This window comes from Rana temporaria, chromosome 4 (assembly GCF_905171775.1).
Source record: "Rana temporaria chromosome 4, aRanTem1.1, whole genome shotgun sequence".
NCBI classification, from domain to species: Eukaryota; Metazoa; Chordata; class Amphibia; order Anura; family Ranidae; genus Rana; species Rana temporaria.
Window position 1 is genome coordinate 434199547 of NC_053492.1, and position 20612 is coordinate 434220158.

General features: G+C 45.2%; 1 protein-coding gene across 1 annotated transcript in view; it reads right to left on the reverse strand.

Annotated features, from left to right (window-relative positions):
• CENPF (centromere protein F) overlaps positions 1-20612 on the reverse strand; it is a 64922-nt gene that overhangs the window by 7587 nt on the left and 36723 nt on the right. The window contains exons 13-20 of the mRNA XM_040351452.1: positions 15878-19765; positions 11787-11939; positions 11279-11455; positions 8052-8204; positions 6780-6927; positions 6011-6322; positions 5672-5878; positions 745-932 (exon numbers count right to left, since the gene is read on the reverse strand). Of these exons, the coding sequence (XP_040207386.1) occupies positions 745-932; positions 5672-5878; positions 6011-6322; positions 6780-6927; positions 8052-8204; positions 11279-11455; positions 11787-11939; positions 15878-19765 (5226 nt within the window). The remainder of the gene's footprint in view (positions 1-744; positions 933-5671; positions 5879-6010; positions 6323-6779; positions 6928-8051; positions 8205-11278; positions 11456-11786; positions 11940-15877; positions 19766-20612) is intronic.

Sequence of the window (20612 nt, forward strand, 5' to 3'; positions counted from 1 at the left end):
GATGGGGGACTATTCCTCCCACTGACACCAATGATGGGGGACTATTCCTTCCACTGACACCAATGATGGGGGACAATTCCTTCCACTGACACCAATGATGGGGGACAATTCCTCCCACTGACACCAATGATGGGGGACAATTCCTCCCACTGACACCAATGACGGGGAACTATTCCTCCCACTGACACCAACGACGGGAAACTATTACTTCCACTGACACCAACGATGGGGGACTATTCCTCCCACTGACACCAACGACGGGGGACTATTCCTCCCACTGACACCAACGACGGGGGACGATTCCTCCCACTGACACCAATGATGGGAAACGATTTCTCCCCCAAAAGACAAACTGACCCTTTGTTTAGAAACTTTGGCGACCCCCTGCTCTACAATAGACTATATTTGGCACCAGCAGTTCTGGATGTGGGTTTGGCTGATGAGGCAAAAACCAATGATTTACATGGCTCTGTCCTGAGATGAGGAATAATACTGTCATTTTGGTATATGTGATGGAATAAGACATATGAATACCCTCTTTTTTTTGGAAGGCGTTGCTGTGCTACAACCCCTCCATGTAGTAACTGTCGCAGAGAACCTTACCGCTCTGCCTAAGCATACAGTGATGTAGATGCTGCATACACATGATATAGTAAATGACAGGTGCTCATTAATACAGATGCTTGTGTAGCGGTGTCTTTACATGTAGATTGCCAATAAAGGATTGAGATGGAGTGAACTCACCTCCTGTGATTTGCTGCCCCCTGGTGTTGGACTGGAAAGGACAGCCAGGTTCTCCAGATTGCCCATGCGTGTACTGAAGAGGGATGGGGAATTTTTCTGTGAAGCCAGGCGGGGGCTTTTCCGCAGCGGCACAGTCGTCCTCCTAGCGACAAAGGGACTTCGCTTTTCTGATGGGATGTCAGCGAAACCTGGAAAATGCCAAAAGCAACTATTGAGTAAGACAAATATAAACTGAATTCTGTATATTAGGGGTGATGTAGATCACCAATTGGAGGGTCTCTCCAGGAAATTATAATAAAAATCTCATGGCAACGTTCCAATAAAATATGTGAATTCCCAAAAATGCTAACTTTTCTTAGAAGAACAAATTCTAAAGAAATGAACTGGTGATCCACGTGATTCCCCAATTATAGTGCAGCTGCCGGGCCCGACCAACATCACTATTTAACTATAGAAATGGCTCTTCTCTCAAGTGATGTCGGAATCCAGAAGACCCTTTATTATGGATTACTCTCTTGTCACGTCTCACTCTTCAGCTAGTAAGCATGCGCCGTTATGGGGTCATTGAGGTACCATTTGGACTGTCCATTATATGTTCCCATCTACACTATATTGCCAAAAGTATCGGGACGCCTGCCTTTAAATGCACATGAACTTTAAAAAGGGGTTGTAAAGGTACAATATTTTTTCATTAAAAAAATTCCTTTACCTTAGTGCAGTCCTCCTTCACTTACCTCATCCTTCCATTTTGCTTTTAAATGTCCTCATTTCTTCTGAGAAATCCTCACTTCCTGTTCTTCTGTCTGTAACTCCACACAGTAATGAGAGGCTTTCTCCCTGGTGTGGAGTGTTGTGCTCGCCCCCTCCCTTGGACTACAGGAGAGTCAGGACGCCCACTAACACACAGCTCCTTTCTCTATCTGCAATGTAGAGAGAGTCCTGACTCTCCTGTAGTCCAAGGAAGGGGGCAAGCAGGACACTCCACACCAGGGAGAAAGCCTTGCATTACTGTGTGGAGTTACCGACAGAAGAACAGGAAGTGAGGATTTATCAGAAGACATAAGGACATTTAAAAGCAAAATCAAAAAAGGAGGTAAGTGAAGGAGGACTGCACTCAGGTAAAGGAAGCTATTTAGGAAAAAAATAATCCTCTACAACCCCTTTATTGACATCCCAGTCTTAGTCCGTAGGATTCAATATTGAGTTGGTCCACCCTTTGCAGCTATAACAGCTTCAACTCTTCTGGGAAGGCTGTCCACAAGGATTAGGAGTGTGTCTATGGGAATGTTTGACCATTCTTCCAGAAGCGCATTTGTGAGGTCAGGCACTGATGTTGGACGAAAAGGCCTGGCTCACAGTCTCTGCTCTAATTCATCCCAAAGGTGTTCTATTGGGTTGAGGTCAGGGCTGTCAAGTTCCTCCACTCTCTACCCCAAACGCACTCATCCATGTCTTTATGGACCTTGCTTTGTGCACTGGTGTGCAGTCATGTTGGAATAGGAAGGGGCCATCCCCAAACTGTTCCCACAAAGTTGGGAGCATAAAATTGTCCAAAATGTCTTGGTATGCCGACGCCTTAAGAGTTCCCTTCACTGGAAATAAGGGGCCAAACCCAACCCCTAAAAAACAACCCCACACCATAACCCCCCTTCATCAAATGATTTGGACCAGTGCACAAAGCAAGGTCCATAAAGACATGGATGAGCGAGTTTGGGGTGGAGGAATTTGACTGGCCTGCACAGAGTCCTGAACTCAGCCTGAACATCTTTGGGATAAAGTAAAGCGGAGACTGAGCCGGGCCTTCTCACCCAACATCAGTGCCTGACCTCAAAAAATTTGCTTCTGGAAGAATGGTCCAACATTCCTAATACATATACTCCTAAACTACTACAACCATACACCATGCCATCTTAGTCTCCATTAAGAAATCTTGGCCTTGGTTTGATCTGCAGTTTCCAAGGTGCTGCACATGTATTCAGCTATAAACACCAGACAGTTAAAGGCTTTGGGGGGGGGGGGGGGGGGGGGGTAATTTCAAAGTTTTCCCCACTTACACAAAAGGTGGAGTTGCCCTTTAATGTCTCTTCTTTCAATTGGACAAATATGGCCCTCTGGATCAGTGTTTCTCAACCTTTTTTCAGTCAAGGCCCCCATAAAAATTATGGACAGTCTCAAGGCGCCCCATTCTAAAATGTAAAAACGATTCCAATATTTTACATAATGCAGCAACATCCTCACAAGTAGGACGCCCAACTTTAGAGGTGATTTGTTCTTCCAAAGCAAATACACTTTTGGGAACTGGTACTGGTATTCCAATGTTTCTCTTCTCCCTCAGTTTTCTCCATCACTCAGCTAATGTGACCCCAATGCTGATGGAGAGGGGCGGGGGAGGGTCAAACAGGGATTCTATCAAGGTGACTGACCCCCTCCTTATCAACTGATAATGCCATTGGTCATTAGGATGGCGGCAGCTAGAAGGTTGTAATTAGGGTTGTCCCGATACCACTTTTTTAACCACTTGACCACTGGGCACGTAAACCCCCTTAATAACCAGACCAATTTTCAGCTTTCGGTGCTCTCACAATTTGAATGACAATTACTCAGTCATACAACACTGTACCCAAATGAAATTTTTGGTCCTTTTTTTCACACAAATAGAGCTTTCATTTGATGGTATTTAATCACCGTCGGTTTTTTTTATTTTTTGCGCTATAAGAGAAAAAAGACTGAAAATTCTGTAAAAAAAAAAAAAAAATTCTTTGTTTCTGTTATAAAATTTGGCAAATTTTGTATTTTTTCTTCATTCTTTTGCATAAATGTGAAAGATGAAGTTACGCCGAGTAAATAGATACCCAACATGTCACCCTTCAAAATTGCACACGCTCGTGGAATGGCGCCAAACTTCGCTACTTAAAAATCCCCATAGACGACGTTGCAGGGTATTGCGGAGTATTGTGGGGTATTGCGGAGTATTGTGGGGTATTGCGGAGTATTGCGGGGTATTGCGGGGTATTGCGGAGTATTGCGGGGTATTGCGGAGTATTGCGGGGTATTGCAGGGCATTGCGGAGTATTGCGGGGCATTGCGGAGTATTGCGGGGCATTGCGGAGTATTGCAGAGTATTTTGGGGTATTGCAGAGTATGGGGGCATTGCAGAGTATGGGGGCATTGCAGAGTATGGGGGCATTGCAGAGTATGGGGGCATTGCAGAGTATTGCACAGGGAGGGATGGATGGCTGGATCTGTGACTACATGTGTCACAGATCCAGCCCGCAGCAGCTGCTGCTGCTTCCGCTCTCTCCCCTCTCCTCTCTCACACTGTACCGTTCGGTACAGAGAGGAGAGGGAGGAACCAGCGTCATCACATGACGCCGGTTTGTTTACTAGTGATCGCTCCGTCATTGGACGGAGCGATCACGTGGTAAACCGCCGCTATCAGCGGCGATTTACCGTGATCCGTGATCAGCCGGGTCCGGAGGACCCGACGGTCACGGAGACTCCCGTGTGCGCGCCCCACAGGGCGCGCGATTCTGGGAGGACGTACATTGACGCCCTCCCAGAGTTAAGCAACCGCCTTGTAGACGTATTTCGTCTATAGGGCGGTTGTTAAGTGGTTAAGACCGAGTACGAGTACCGATACTTTTTTTCAAGTACTCGCCGATACCGAATACCGATACTTTTTTTTTAATGTCATGTGACAATTTGGATAATGGGCACTGACGGATGGATGGCACCGACAGGGACCACTGACGGATGGATGGCACCGACAGGGACCACTGACGGATGGATGGCACCGACAGGGACCACTGACGGATGGATGGCACCGACAGGGACCACTGACGGATGGATGGCACAGACAGGGACCACTGACGGATGGATGGCACAGACAGGGACCACTGACGGATGGATGGCACCGACGGATGGATGGCACCGACAGGGGACACTGACGGATGGATGGCACTGACGGATGGATGGCACTGACAGGGACCACTGACGGATGGATGGCACTGACGGATGGATGGCACTGACAGGGAGCACTGACGGATGGATGGCACAACTGACCACTGCTCTGTCCACTACACTACACTATATACTGACTATACTGACTTGTCTTAACTCTCTAATCTCTCTCTCTCTCTGGCTGACTTAGTCTCACCTGAAGCTTATGTCTTCCATCAGCCTGGAGGAGGGGGAAGAGGTATTGCTGAGTTGTTATGAAGCTAAAATATATAAAATGCACTGTGCGATTTCCAGGGTAACAAGTGCTGTGGTAAAAATGTAGGGGAAGAGAGCACTCAGCACGTCGGTCTGGAGGCGGGACCAGCCCCGCCGTGATCGTGGATAGGTCATCCTCGCCCCGCCATGATCATGGATTGGCCAGCCCCACCGTGATCACGGATAAGCCAGCAACGCTGTAATAGCCCCGCCGCCGTACATGACCATTGACAGGGCACCTGCCAGGGACACAGAAAGTAAACAGGGGGACGGATCTGGCAGTGACACACACTGACTGGCGTCCCCCTGAATGTTGCACCCGGGGGAAAGGGGGCTTCCCACGCTACCCCACTGGCTCCGCCCCCTCTCCGTCCGCCGACTTCCGGGTATCGGGAGCATTTGTGCGAGTACAAGTACTCGCACAAATGCTCGGTATCGGTCCCGATACCGGCACTAGTATCGGTATCGGGACAACCCTAGGTGTAATGTTTAACAATGAAAACCTGTGGCTTTGTGTAACTAAAAGGCCGCCTTCATCCATATGCTGGCTTGTACACAATGTTTGGGTAATTTTTTGGCATTTTGCCAAGGCACCCCTGATGAAAACTCAAGGCACCCTGGTTGAAAAAGGTTGCTGTGGATGACATTCCTGCTGTACGGCAGCTTTGCCCAACAAGGTTTGGATGGGTTAGTCTACACCCACCATACCTACCCTTTCTCACAACGTCGGGAAGTCCATCAGGTTCAAATTCTTCCTCTGCCAGGGTAATGGGTGCTTTCTTCACCTTCTTGGTGACACACTGGGGTGTTGTAGGTGCGCTCCCTGCGTTATCAGAGTCTCTCCGCCGCTTATTCGTTGGTTTCCCAGACCCTTGTGTGGATCTCCTGCTCTTCTGGGGTCTCCTCTCAGCCCCAGGTAATGATTTCTCCGATACCGACTGTGGACAGCCCTCAGGTAATGGTTTGTCCGAGACCGACCGTGGACGGCCCTCAGGTAATGGTTTGTCCGAGACCGACCGTGGACGGCCCTCAGGTAATGGTTTGTCCGAGACCGACAGTGGACGGCCCTCAGGTAATGGTTTGTCCGAGACCGACAGTGGACGGCCCTCAGGTAATGGCTGGTCCAATACGGAGGATGGAGCGCCATTCTCTTCCTTAACTTCGAATCCTTTCAGCTTCGAGTTCAAGAAGTCCACCTGTTTCTTCAGCATGTCATTGCTCTCCTCCAGTTTGTGTGTCTTAATCATTAGATTGCAGTATTTCTCAATGCTGTCATCTGCCTCCTGCGTCTTCTCTTCCAAGCACTGCTTCAGTTCCTCCATCTCGGATACGAGGTCATTTGCACTGGTGTCCATTCCTTCTTCTGAAACAAAGACAAAAAAAAAGTTTTATAAACCCGAGTATGAACACTTGTAGCCAGGTAGTGGCTGGCTCAATAGATTTCTTTAAGGTCCCATATGTATCATTCACTTATGTTAAAAGGGGGCTGCAGCACTAATGGGCCAATACTCAAATGTTTATTTAAAGCAAATCTTAGGCTCCATTCATTCCTTGTTCCTTCCTCACTGACTGGGAACAGAGGGAGCCATTGCTCCCACTGTTGTGTCTGAGCCATTGAGAAGGGAGAGAGCTGGGAGAGCTGGATAGAGATTGGGCTCAGGTAAATATAAGGGGGGGAGGGGGAGCTGCACACAGACGGATGCTTTACCTTCATGTATTGAATGCATGAAGGTAAAAAATACCTTCAGCCTTTAGAACCACTTTAACAAATTGTAGGATTATAATGAAGTTCTGTTATGCATTATTACTAAGTCACATACTTTGCTTGTGTGATAAGGTCTCCTCTTGCTGTGTGATGTGTTTCTTGAGCTCTTCTTTCTCCTGTTCCAGCAGTTTACAGGAGTTCACCCAGCGATTGAGGGCTTCAGAAGCTGCCGCGTTTTCCTGTGTCATGTGATCAATACGAGCCTAATAAAAAAAAAATCAATACACTGTTATCGCCAAGACCATAGAGGGAAGCTGTGATTGATGACACCTATTTTCTCTTTCAATCAATGGTTGGAGAAAGTGAGTCCAACACCGACAGCCAATCAGGTTTTATTGCATTTCACACTGCTGTCAATCTAACTCTGGCAGCTCGATGACAGGAAGAGAGAACAGAGTCATGTCAGGGTTTTCACACTCCTTCCCTGTCAAAACAGGCTTGAGGAATGGGGAAACACACAGTGTAAGGCCCCTTTCACACTGGAGACACTGGCTTCGTTCATTGGTAAGTATTGGGCCAGTTTTTTCTGGCCCATTCTGCCATTGTTCTTGCATTTACCACTGTATCTATTTTAGATACATTCCATCTGCATCCACCCCTGATGAGCGAGCAATGATCTTGCGAAACGTGCGTCGGGTTCTCTGATGCGTGCATTTGTATATACTGCATTGTATAACGTTTGTATAAATTTTAATTACCTTTTGTTATGTGCAAATCCATTGGCTGAGCTACCATGCTGTATTATTCATGTATGTACATCTATTTTAATAAAAAATTTATACTGTTACTATTTTTGTTATTCAGTGGCAAACTGTGACCACCTCATTTAAAGTCCCAAGGGCGACTCTTTTTCTGCATATGCATACAGGGATGGAGGTGTATCACCGGTGACCGCAGACCCTTTATCTTCATCTCTAAGGCTCCTTTCACACTGGCATTCTCTGCCAGTAGACCCGCCTGCACAGTGGGAGATCTCTCCACTGATGCCTGCTGAGCAGGCAGATGACAGGTCCGTGTCCACTCATGCAGAGCAGACACGGACACAGCCCACTCACCTGTATGGGCAGTCGGATGTAAAACGGACCGCCTGTCCGTTTTTATCCAACTTTCATCCAATCCGATCCGCCAGACGGATTGGGAAACTGATCCCCCATCCATCTGTTTTTAGCAGACAGAATCAGATCGGATGTCAGCAGACACATGTCACTCTATAGAGAGTAATGTATGGTCCAATCGGGTCCGCCTATAAAACTGACAAGCAGACCCCATCGGCTCAACCCGTGTAAAAAGGGGCCTATGATGTCTGGTATGCCAAACGCACACTTACCTTCTGTCCTGCCAGCTGCTCCTGAGCATGACACAATGAATTGTTCACTTCGGTGTTATTGGCTTTCAAGCCATCAATCTCCTGTATCTGGGCAGCGAGAAGTGCTTCTATGGAGGTCAGCTGCTTTTGGTAACCATCTAGGTCTTCCTTATGCTAAAAGGAAACAAAAAGTACAGAAATTAAATAAATAGTTGCATAAACTACACTGACAGCCAAAAACGTTGTTTTGAAACAAAGCAAGGAAGGGTTAAAGGGTTCTGCCATCTTTGTCCAGTTGGGAACATTTCCTTATACTTCATGCCATGCAGCACAGTGGTGTAGTGGTTATCACTTTCACCTAGCAGCAAAAGGGTCGCTGGTTCGGATCCCGACCACACCATCTGCTTGGAGTTTGCATTTTCTCCCTGTGTCTGCGTGGGTTTCCTCTGGGTACTCCCGTTTCCTCCCACTCTCCAAAAACAATTGGCCCAGTATATATGTATATATGTGTGTACGACTGTGTTCCCAAGCGTGTCAAGATCCTACGGGGTAAAATGACCGCACCAGCCAGGAACACACTGGCTGTAAAAAGCACCTAGAAGCGATTCAGTTCGCATGTGTAGCGCTATACAAGTCATTCATTCATTAAAATATAACAGAAAAGGAGAGACGGTCTATCCAAAGTAAAGGAAATCCCCTCTTGGACAGTTGTCACCGTAACAAGTGTCACCAATGGAAGATTTGCCCTCTATTCCTGATCTGGCGACAACTGAAAAGTTGTGAGGTTGAATCTCCTTGGTGGTGATTGAAAGTGCGATAAAATTAGTTACCGCAAATTTTAGAGCTTTTTGCAGAGAAGAGTAAACCCATAGCAGCTTTTTTTTTTTTTTTTACATACCTGAAAAGGCAAAAGGCATAATGAGCTACTATGCACCACATACTAGCTCATTATGAAATACTTACCTTGGAACGAGGTGTGGGGAACTTACCTGGTCCATGCCGAAGGAGATGTCATCTTGCCTCCGCGTCTCCAGCGATGCGGTCGCTCCATGCGCGCGGGAGACTCCTTTCCAGCAAGGTCCAGCGGCTGCCGAGCCTTTAGCCGAGGATCCCCGCTGCGCATGCGCCGCTGCAGTCAGCGGCTCATTGCGAGGGGAATATCTCCTAAACTGTACAGGTTTAGGAGATATTCTTTATACCGACAGGTAAGCCTTATTATAGGCTTACCTATAGGTAAAAGTGGTAGTACAGAGTTTACTACCACTTTAAGCCAGCCATACACTGTAGGATTGGACTAATCTCTCCTTCTGACTATTGTATTCTGAAAGAAGGCACCTGCTGCTGTCAGAAAAACAGATTGGTGGCTGCAGCTGCTGTTTGGCTGACCATTTTCCACCCGATTCCTTCGAGTTTGAAGGATGCCCGGTGGGAGTTCACCGACAAGGCCACCTATTCAGAACACTCTATTTGCTTACATAGTTTGCCTTCCCAGATGCCTTTGTGATTGATAAAATGCCCAGTAATAAAACTGAAATCAGTGTAAGGTCAAAAGTTCCCTGATCAATGCAGCTCTTCCTCCCAATGATGTGGACACCCAGCTTCTTCCCATCTGCAAATGGGAATATCACAGTAGAGACTCCTCTGATCAATGTGGCTCTGACCCCTGGATAGTTAAACAAACTGGATATCATCTTTTTAGCCAGTGTAACAGAGCAGACAACTGCAGGATACCAATTAGGGCAGCTGCAGCCAGGAGGGCTAGTGAAAGGGGCAGCTGCAGCCAGGTGGGCTGGCAGTGCCTGAAGAGGTGGTGCTAGGATCAGTAGCAACAGGCATGTAGCTGGACACTGGACTTTTCTCTACACAACCATAAGGGGCCCATGGTCCCTGCCTGTAAGGGGCTTCTGCTTGATCCGAGTGCCTTGACAGATTCATCAAACAGTTTTCCAGCTGGGTCTGTGTTGTATTCTGCAAGCAAGTGATGTGCTGAAGGAAGGGGAGTGTATACAGATAGTGTATATAGTTGAAGTGTCCCTGAAGAAGTTTGTTCCAGTGAAGTGGGCATCCCTAAACCACCGCATGTAGATATACGTTGGCAGAATGGCACGTACAGGCACATTGGCGTACCTGTACGTCCCTGCCTAGACGTGGGTCCGATCGGGACCCCCCCCCATGCGTCGGTCGGATTCCCGCGGGGAGCGATCCGGGACGAGGGCGCGGCTATTCGTTTCTAGCCGCCCCCCTCGCGATCGCTCCCCGGAGCTGAAGAACGGGGAGAGCCGTATGTAAACATGGCTTCCCCATGCTTCACTGTGGCGGCGTATCGATCGAGTGATCCCTTTTATAGGGAGACTCGATCGATGACGTCACACCTACAGCCACACCCCCCTACAGTTGTAAATACACACTAGGTGAACCCTAACTCATACAGCGCCCCCTGTGGTTAACTCCCAAACTGCAACTGTCATTTTCACAATAAACAATGCAATTTAAATGCATTTTTTGCTGTGAAAAGGACAATGGTCCCAAAAAATGTGTCAAAATTGTCCGAAGTGTCCGCCATAATGCCGCAGACACGAAAAAAAAAAAAAAAAAAAAATCGCTGATCGCCGCCATTAGTAGTAAAAAAAAATATATATATATATAATAAAACTATCCCCTAATTTGTAAACGCTATAAATTTTGCGCAAACCAATCGATAAATGCCTATTGCGATTTTTTTTCCCCAAAAATAGGTAGAATACGTATCGTCTTAAACTGAGGGGAAAAAACATTTTTTGGATATGTTTTTGGGGGATATTTATTATAGCAAAAAGTAAAAAATATTTTTTTTCTAAATTGTCGCTCTATTTTTGTTTATAGCGCAAAAAATAAAAACCGCAGAGCTGATCAAATACCACTAAAAGAAAGCTCTATTTGTGGGGAAAAAAGGACGCCAATTTTGTTTGGGAGCCACGTCGCACTACCGCACAATTGTCCGTTAAAGCGACGCAGTGCCGAATTGTAAAAACCCCTTGGGTCATTTAGCAGCATATTGGTCCGGTCCTTAAGTGGTTAATACACCTATCCCCATCCAAGTTTATTAACACCTAAATTAAAACACAAAAACAAAAGTTGCTGGACTGTTCCCTGCCTCAAGTGCGCCTGTATAGATTTGGTGTGCCTGGCTGTGCCGGGTGGGGGATCCCCATTATCCAGCGGCTCCTACAGGCGATGCGCTACACAAGCAATAGATCTAAAGTGCTCACCTGTTTCACCGCGTCATCCAGAACTGTTTTGTGGATAGACTCCGTCTGAAGAAGACGCCGTTCATACTCCATAATATCATTCCTGTGTGCGATTGCCTGAGATTCCAGTTCACTCTGCAGACTTGCGATGGTCTCTTTTAGTTCTGCAGTTTGGGATGTAGCTGAATGGAGCTGAGCCTAAACAGAGCAAAGAATTCTCAATTGAAAAGCCAGATCTTTAAAGATAAATTGCTGTCAATGAACTGCAAATGTATAAAGAGGAATGTCGGGGAACACAAAATTACCAGCAAATACATAGTACCAAGTTATGTGCACTCAGGGTGCTTTAAAGGCTTCAACCAAGCTGCTTTGCAGATCCTTTCTAAGAGCTTGCTGTACACGTTGTTCTTATTGAAGTGGCAACCTAAGTGTACGAGGCCTTAGAACATTTAAGTAAAAGGTAACCAAGTCACGTACAGAAAATAGTCCATTTCAGCCGTTCTAGCAATAGAAGTATGAAATCACTCACGCAATTCTCCTCGTGTAGCTGCCTGATGACATGCATCTCCTCTTCCAGTGCCTTCTTATCTTGGCAGCTTTGATCTTCAGCAGTTTTGATGTGCAGATCAGCATCATGCAACTTACTTTGTAGGTGGCAACAGTTGTCGGTCAGTTCAGCCACCTGCAATATAAAAAGAACGAGAAGTGAGGCATTTATAACTGGTGAAGGAAATATACACAGTGGCCCACATTCTCGTATCTGGGCGTAAAACTGCGGTGGCATAACGTATGTCATTTACGTTACGCCGCCGCAAGTTTTACAGCCAGGTGCTTTATTCACAAAGAACTTGCCTGTAAAGTTGCGGCGGCGTAGCGTAAATCCCCCGGCGCAAGCCCGCCTAATTCAAATGCGCCAGGTAGGGGGCGTGGATCATTTAAATTAGGCGCGTTCCCGCACCGAACGTACTGCGCATGCGCCGTCCCTAAAATTTCCCAACGTGCATTGCGCTAAATGACGTCGTAAAGGACGTCATTGGTTTTGACGTGAACGTATAAGGTGTCCAGCCCCATTCACGGACGACTTACGCAAACAACGTAAATTTTTAAATTTCGACGTGGGAACGACGGCCATACTTAACATTGGTTGCCCCTCATATAGCAGGGGCAACTTTACGCGTCGCAAATCTAACGTAAACGTCGTAACTTCACTGCGTCGACCGCGCGTACGTTCGGGAATTCGCGTATTTTGCTAATTTGCATACGCGACCGGGAAAACGACGGAGGCGACACCTAGCGGCGAAAAAATAAATTGCATTTAAGATCCGACCGCGTAAGAGCCTTACGCCTGTCGGATCTAATGGTTATCTATGCGTAACTGATTCTAAGAATCAGTCGCATAGATACGACGGCCCAGATTAGGACTTACGACGGCCCACATTGCGTTGCGCCGTCGTAAGCCCTTTGAGAATCTGGGCCTATATTTTCAAAAGTATTGTGACACCTGCCTTTATTTATACGCACATTGGCCCGGATTCACAAAGCACTTACGCCGACGTATCTTGAGATACGCCGCGTAAGTGTATCTATGTGCCGTGCCCACAAAACTAGATACGCCTGAAAATAGGCTTCATCCGACCGATGTAACTTTCCTACGCCAGCGTATCTTGGGCGCATATTTACGCTGGCCGCAAGTGGTACTCCCATTGATTTCCTATTCACCTATGCAAATGAGGGAGATACGCCGATTCACAAACGTACTTGCGCCCGGCGCATAATATACGCGCTTTGCGTAAGTCCTACGTCCGGCGTAAAGTTATTCCCCATATAGGAGGCGCAAGTCATGCAAAGGTATGGACCAGGGAACACATCCGTCGTATTTTACGTCGTTTACGTAGTACGTGAATAGGGCTAGGCGTAGGTTACGTTCACGACGTAGGCAGGGATTCGACGTATCTTAGGCAGTTGTTTCGACGTGATTCTGAGCATGTGCACTGGGATGCGTCCACGGGACGGCGCATGCGCCGTACGTTATTCGTAACTTTATGACGCTCAGTGCTTCATTTACATGGGGTCACGCCTCATTAGCATGTCTCACGCCCACTTCCACCTACGCTGGCTTACGCTGAGGAAACCCAGCGTAGATTTGAGAGCGACTGGAGGCGAGTGCTTTGTGAATACTGTGCTTTCCTCTGTGCGCTGCGTCGGTGTAGCGTATATTCGATATGCTACGCCGGCATAAATATGCGCCAATGTATGTGAATCCGGGCCATTAACTTTAATGCCACCCCAGTCTTCGTCCATAGGGTTCAATAATGAGTTGGTGGAGAGGGGGCAGAGGAAGCGGTTAACCTCCAGGAGAACACAGTGATTATTGCTAGTGGCTATAACAGCTGCCAGCAATAATCACATGTAAAAGTATCAGGCTGCCCATACAAGGTTTGAATCTTGGCTGGTTCAGCAGGAACCGGCCAAGACCCAAACCACCAATGGCTGGCATAAGCCACATAGAAATGATGAAACGAGAAGCAAGTCAGGCGTTCTAAAGATCTTCTGATGAACTGGAGCCAGACAAAAGGGACGGGAAGCATGATGGCTTGATTAAGATAAAAATCCAAAACTACCTCATGCCTTAGCCTGGCCGTACATTATACAATTTTCATTTATATTTACCAAAACCATATAACTAGGTCAAACCTAAACACTTTAAATTTGTATACAATCAGGCGGGCCCTTGCATTACATAAGTGAAGATAAAATCGAATAGAAAATTTGTATAATGTATGGCCAGCCTTAGAAAGGAAATTCTGGGCCTCAAAACCACCTTAACCCCGTGTAGGAAAACAAAGGGTTTCTCACAAAATAGGGCTGCCAGCTCAGAACCATACATCGAAGCAGGGATGGCAACAAGGAAAGTCTTGTGAGCGAGAGTAGAAACTGGACTATCCGTGACCAGTTTAAGGGGTGGAAGTTCAAGGGGTGGTTTCTGGAATGCTTAGAGAACCAAATTCAGATCTTATGGGGAGCACACATGGGAAGCCACACGACAGACATTCTGTTCGAAATCCAATGAAGAACTCCTTGGGAACCTGGAACTTGAAGCCAAATCTCTCCAGTTTGTTGATGAACCTGGAGGTGCACATCTAGCAATCTTCTTCCTACACAGGTCCTGAAATGCCTACGGGTATAGGGACCATTCCTTCAGGTCAAGGCGCTGTCAGCTGAGGTAGCCTGCTAACTGTCTATGCCCACAATGTAGAAAAAGACAAGGCAGGAAAGTTTAGTTCTGCCCAGGAACGGATCCTTCCTACCTCTCCTGTCATGGCAAGATTGTTGGGTCCTCCTTGATTATTGATGTATACCACTACTGTGGTGCTGTCTAATTGAAACTTGATCACATGACCCTCCAGTTTACATGTTCAGAATTACAAGGACAGTCATATTGCCCACAGACCTAAGATTTTAATTGAAAAATTTGTTACAAATACCCTCCACCCACGAGGTATTCAGGGCTCCTCCTCAGCCCAACAGGGTGGTATCCATCATAAGGATTTTCCATGAGATCGGAAGAAAGGACTTCTCCAACTTTAGAGCTGACTTCCAGAGCCACCAAGCCAGAGACGACCTGGATGTTTGTACCAGGCAAACCAGTCTGTTCAAGGCTTGAACTCATTTGTTCCATGATAATATTATGTGGTGCTGTAGAGGCCTGGAGCAGAACTGGGCAAAATAGACTGCCTAAAAATGGAGGCTACCATCAGCCCCAAAATTCTCATAAAGAAATCAAGAGTTGGGGAAGAGCGAGTCTGGGAGCGGAGAGTCTGACGTTTCTTATGAGGAAGGAAGTCCCTGGCTTGAGCGGTGTCTAGAATAAGAGCTGAATATTCAAAGTGATGATTTGGTTCCAACATTGCCTTCTGAAAGTTCAGGACCTAGCCAACCCTGTATAAGGTCTGGGCAGTTTAAGTTACATTGTTGGCCAAAGCTTGAACCAACTGATCTCTTAACATGGGTTCATCCATGTCCCCCCAATTAGAATGCCCTGGATGTGCAGCAAGGCTAGCATGGGCGCTAACACCTTGGTGAATGCTCGAAGTGCAGAAGATTGGCCGAGTGACAGGGCCACATACTGGAGTTGCAGAGGAGCCACAGTAAGGTGAAGGAAGATGGAGACATGAAAGTATGCATTCTTACAGATTAAAGAAAGTTTCACTGATGGAGAGTGGTTATGGCAGACCTGGTGAACTCTATATAACATTCCTGGGCATGAATGAAGACTTGAAATATGAGATGGGGCAAATGCCCCATTTTGGTTTGAGAACTGAGGACAGGCTGAAGTATAACCCCTGGAACTGCACTGCCATGGAGAAAGGAACTTCTGTGACACAGAGGGTTCACTAACTGCAAGAAAAAATCTAAAAAGGAGCAGTACTAAAAGCACAGCATTCTTTAAATATTGTTCAAAGAATACACTTGAGTATTAAATTGTATTTTTACATTTACCCGATTTCAGATTTAGGTCAAAACATATTAACAAAGCAAGTTTGTAAAGTGCACAGTGAATGAGAGTTAGTTCGTTACTTTCAAAATGCACACCAATAAAACTCCAAAACAAAATCATACCTTTTCTAGAAGTGTTCTTTTCTCAGCATTCACAGATTCCAGCTGTGTTCCCAAATTATCACAGGACGTTTTGAGTTCTGAGATGATAGTTTGAAGAGAATCATTCTCTGCAGACATGGTCTGTAACTTGTTTTCCAATTCTTCCAATTTTGACAGCAAATCCATCTTTTCACTTTTCAGATTTTCCATTCCCTGTTCAAATTGAGAGCATTCTGAGTAGTATTTTGATTCCTGATCTTCTGAGTCTTTAAGTTGGGTCTCAAGAGCGATGAGACACTGCGTCTTTTCAGTTATTTGGAGCTTACATTCTTCTACTTCCAGTGACAGTCTACCTACAGATTGTTTAAGGTCATTGCTGGTCACCTGAGCTTCTTCCAACTGTTGTACAAACTGTGCTCGCTCTTGTTCCATCTTATATTTGATTTCAGCATGTTCAGCTAGGGCTTCTTCGCATTTCGTGTCAGAAAGGGCTTTTTGCTTACACAGGTCATTCATTTGAGTTTGAAGCATCTCAAGTTCCTTCTCAGAACATTCTTTAAATTGAGCATGCTCAGCTTCTCTTTTTTCTAGAAGAGCTCGTTTCTCAAAATTTGCAGATTCCAACTGTGTAACCAAATTATCACAGGAGGTTTTGAGTTCTGAGATGATAGTTTGAAGGAAATCATTCTCTGCTGACATGGTCTGTAACTTGGTTTCCATCTCTTCCAACCTTGACAGCAAATCCATCTTTTCACTTTTCAGATTTGCCATTACCTGTTCAAATCGAGAGCATTCTGAGGAGTATTTTGATTCCTGATCATCTGAGTCTTTAAATTGGGTCTCAAGAGTGATGAGATGCTTTGTCTTTTCAGCTATTTGGAGCTTATAGTCTTCTACTTCCAGTGACAGCCTACCTACAGATTGCTCAAGGTCATTTCTGGTCACCTGAGCTTCTTCCAACTGTTGTAAAAACTGTGCTTTCTCTTGTTCCATCTTATATTTGACTTCAGCATGTTCAGCTAGAGCGTCTTCACATTTCTGGTCAGAAAGGGCTTTTTGCTTACACAGGTCATTCATTTGAGTTTGAAGCATCTCGAGCTCCTTCTCAGAACTTTCTTTAAATTGAGCATGCTCAGCTTCACTCTTTTCTAGAAGAGCTCTTTTCTCAAAATGTGTAGATTCCAACTGTGTAACCAAATTATCACAGGACGTTTTGAGTTCCGAGATGATAGTTTGAAGGGAGTCATTCTCTGCTGACATGGTCTGTAACTTGTTTTCCATCTCTTCCAACCTTGACAGCAAATCCATCTTTTCACTTTTCAGATTTTCCATTACCTGTTCAAATTGAGAGCATTCTGAGGAGTATTTTGATTCCTGATTTTCTGAGTCTTTAAGTTGGGTCTCAAGAGCGACGAGATGCCTTGTCTTTTCAGCTATTTGGAGCTTACAGTCTTCTACTTCCAGTGAAAGTCTGTCTACAGATTCCTTGCTGGTCACCTGAGCTTCTTCCAACTGTTGTACAAACTGTGCTTTCTCTTGTTCCATCTTATATTTGATTTCAACATGTTCAGCTAGAGCTTCTTCACATTTCTGGTCAGAAAGGGCTTTTTGCTTACACATGTCATCCATTTGAGTTTGAAGCATCTCAAGTTCCTTCTCAGAACTTTCTTTGAATTGAGTATGCTCAGCTTCTCTCTTTTCTAGAAGAGCCATTTTCTCTGAATTTGCAGATTCTAACTGTGAAACCAAATTCTCACAGGATAGTTTGAGGTCAGAGATGATAGCTTGAAGAGAATCATTCTCTGCTGTCACAGTCTGTAACTTGTTTTCCAATTCTTCCAATTTTGACAGCAAATTCATCTTTTCATTTCTCAGATTTTCCGTCACCCGTTCTAATTGAGAGCATTCTAAAGAATATTTGGATTCCCATTCTTCAGAATCTTTAAGTTGGCTCTCAAGAGCTGTGAGATGTTGTGCCTTTTCGGCTAGTTGGAGCTTACACTCTTCTACTTCCACTGAGAGTTTATCTACAGATCCCCTAAGATCACTGCTTGCCAACTGGGCTTCTTCCAACTGTTGTACCAATTGTTCTCTATCTTGTTCCATCTTAACTCTGATTTCAGAATGCTCAACTATGATCGCTTCAAATTTCTTGTCAGAAAGAGCTTTCTGCTTACATGTGTCATTCATTTGAGTTTGAAGCATCTCAAGTTCCTTCTCAGAACTTTCTTTGAATTGAGTATGCTCGGCTTCTCTTTTTTCCAGAGTCTCTGTGAGATTAAGAATAGCAGTTTCTAATTCAATGACTTTTGCCCGGCTATTCTGAAGCTCATTTTCCAGATCCACAAGTGTTTTCCTTAATGTATTTAACTCCTTCTCTAGGGCTTCTTTTTGGGACTTTAAGCTTTCTGTCTCCTCCTTTGCAGTTTCAGTATCAAGGATAGCGCTTTCCAAATTTTCCTCAGTCATGACCAACTCTCGCTCCAAAGACTCAATCTTATCATTGAGATTGTCAAATTTCCTTTCACTTTGTTTTAGCATCTCAGTGGCCTGATGTTTTTTCTTTTCATCTGACTCAATTTTAACTTTAAGCTTCTCAATTCCTGTCCGCATGAGAGCCACTTCTTCCTGAGCAGAGTTCAACCTGGTGGTCATTTCATGTTTCTCTGCCTGGCAACGTGCCAGTAAGCGAGAGAGTTCACTCTTTTCTTCATTAAAGGAACTCAGCTGGGTCTCCAATTCTTGCCATTCATGGAACAGAAGTTGCTTTTCCTCTTGTACTCGCTGCACCTGACTTTGCAGCTCTTGAATTTGCAAGGTCTCATTTTCCCGTAATCGATTCATGTTCTCCCTTTCTGCCGCTAACTCTACCGCGGTCAAATTTGCCACCTCGATCTTCTCTTTCAAAGATCGTATATCAGCTTCCAATATCTTTATGAGCTCCTTGGAGTTTTCCTTATTGGATTCCAACTCAGTTTCTCTTTCCTTTAGTTTTTTGTTCATTTGTTCGAGTTCTTCCTTTTCTTCCGCTAAGTTTTCCAGCTCTTGAGTCAACTGATTTTTCTCTGCCTGGACCCCTTTGAAAACTTCTTCCAATCCATTTAGAGATCTTAAATGGCTTTCACTTTCTTCTTGTAAACGCTGACATTTAGACTGAAGGGAATCCAGATCTGCTTCTAGAGACAATGCATGAGTCTCGATATTTGTTTTTTCTGACTTGGTTCTTCTTATTTCATTTTCTGCCTGAAGATAGCTTTCTTTCCATTCCTCATTTGACAGCTCTAAACGGTCTCTTATTTCTGATAACTCTGAAATCTTTGTTTTGAGAAGTTCCATCCCTGTCAATGTTTCACGAAGAGCTTTTTCAAGGTCAGCAATTCTGTTCAATGACTGCAGTTTTTCGGTGGAAATCAAGTCAATTTTTTCCAACAACTGCGATCTTTCATTTTCCAGTTCCTTTGACTTTTGTTCTAGTTCTTGGTTTTGACCCTCCTTAATGCTATGTTCTGTCTTGTGTATCTCAATTTGCAAAGAGAGCTCTTTTATTTGCATTATCAAATGTTGATTACTCTTGTCTTTTTCCTTAAGAAGTTGAAGAAGATTCCCTCTTTCGTTTGAAGACTCTGGAGTCTTTACCTGGGAACACTCAGAAACTCCTCTGACCTTTGGCTTATCTGCTGTGTTAGTTTTCCTTTTCTTCCTCTGCCTAGAAGACCTTCTGTTTCCTTTGTTTTCACGGTCTTCCTCTTTGCTAGTATCCTCTGTGCTTCCTTCAGAATTATTTGGGGTTTTTTCCTGGCTTTGCTTTGGAGTGTCACTTTTTCTGAATTCATGGTTGCCAAGCGAAAGTCTTCCAATGGGCAAATAAGTGCAGAGGCTTTGATTGGTGGCATCAAGTCTTGTAGTTATCTAATTAGAGAAGAAAAAAAAGAAAAAACAATAAGGCCTCTTGCACACTGCAACTTGACAATGCTCAGTACAGATTTATTTTTTTAATACAGCCAATTAATTGTAATGTGCCTATGCACATAGGTGTGTAAACAAGCGTTGTGTATTCGTCAGTTAAAAAAAAAAAAAAATCTGCATGTTTGGGTCAGTAATTTACGCCTCATGCGCGCAGATTTGTCCAATGACATTGTCAATCCAGGAAGAAGCTTCCAGGAAAGTGCAAAAATCTGTGCGAATTTGCGTGAACGCATGTGAGTGAAAATACATAAATAAAAACAAAACACGAAGGTATACAATCACTTTAAGTTAAAAACAGGAACATATTTGCCTTTAAAATAACTTAGGCCCCGTACACACGACAGAGTTTCTCGTCAGAATTCAGCCAGAAACTCGATCGGAGCCGTATTCTGCCGAGAAACCTGGCCGTGTGTACACTTTCGGCCAAGGAAACCGACGAGGATCTCGTCGGGCCAAATAGAGAACATGTTCTCTATTTCTTTGTTAGTCAACGGGGAAACTTGGCTCGCCGAGATCCTCGGCGGCTTCACAAGGAACTCGACGAGCAAAACGATGTGTTTTGCTCATCGAGTTTCTCGGCCGTGTGTACGGGGCCTCACACCTATCAACTGGGCCTGGACCGTTCCTTGCTATCTGACTGCTCAGGTGGTCTGATGGGTTGTCTGGCAAACTGGACCGTGCAGGGAACCTCTCCCCCAGGCAAACACCCCCCCCCTTTTTTCCTCTAACTACAGGCAGATACTTTTCTTTTTTTCCCCCACCCCCTTCTGGTGTTCTGTTTTCTTTCTGG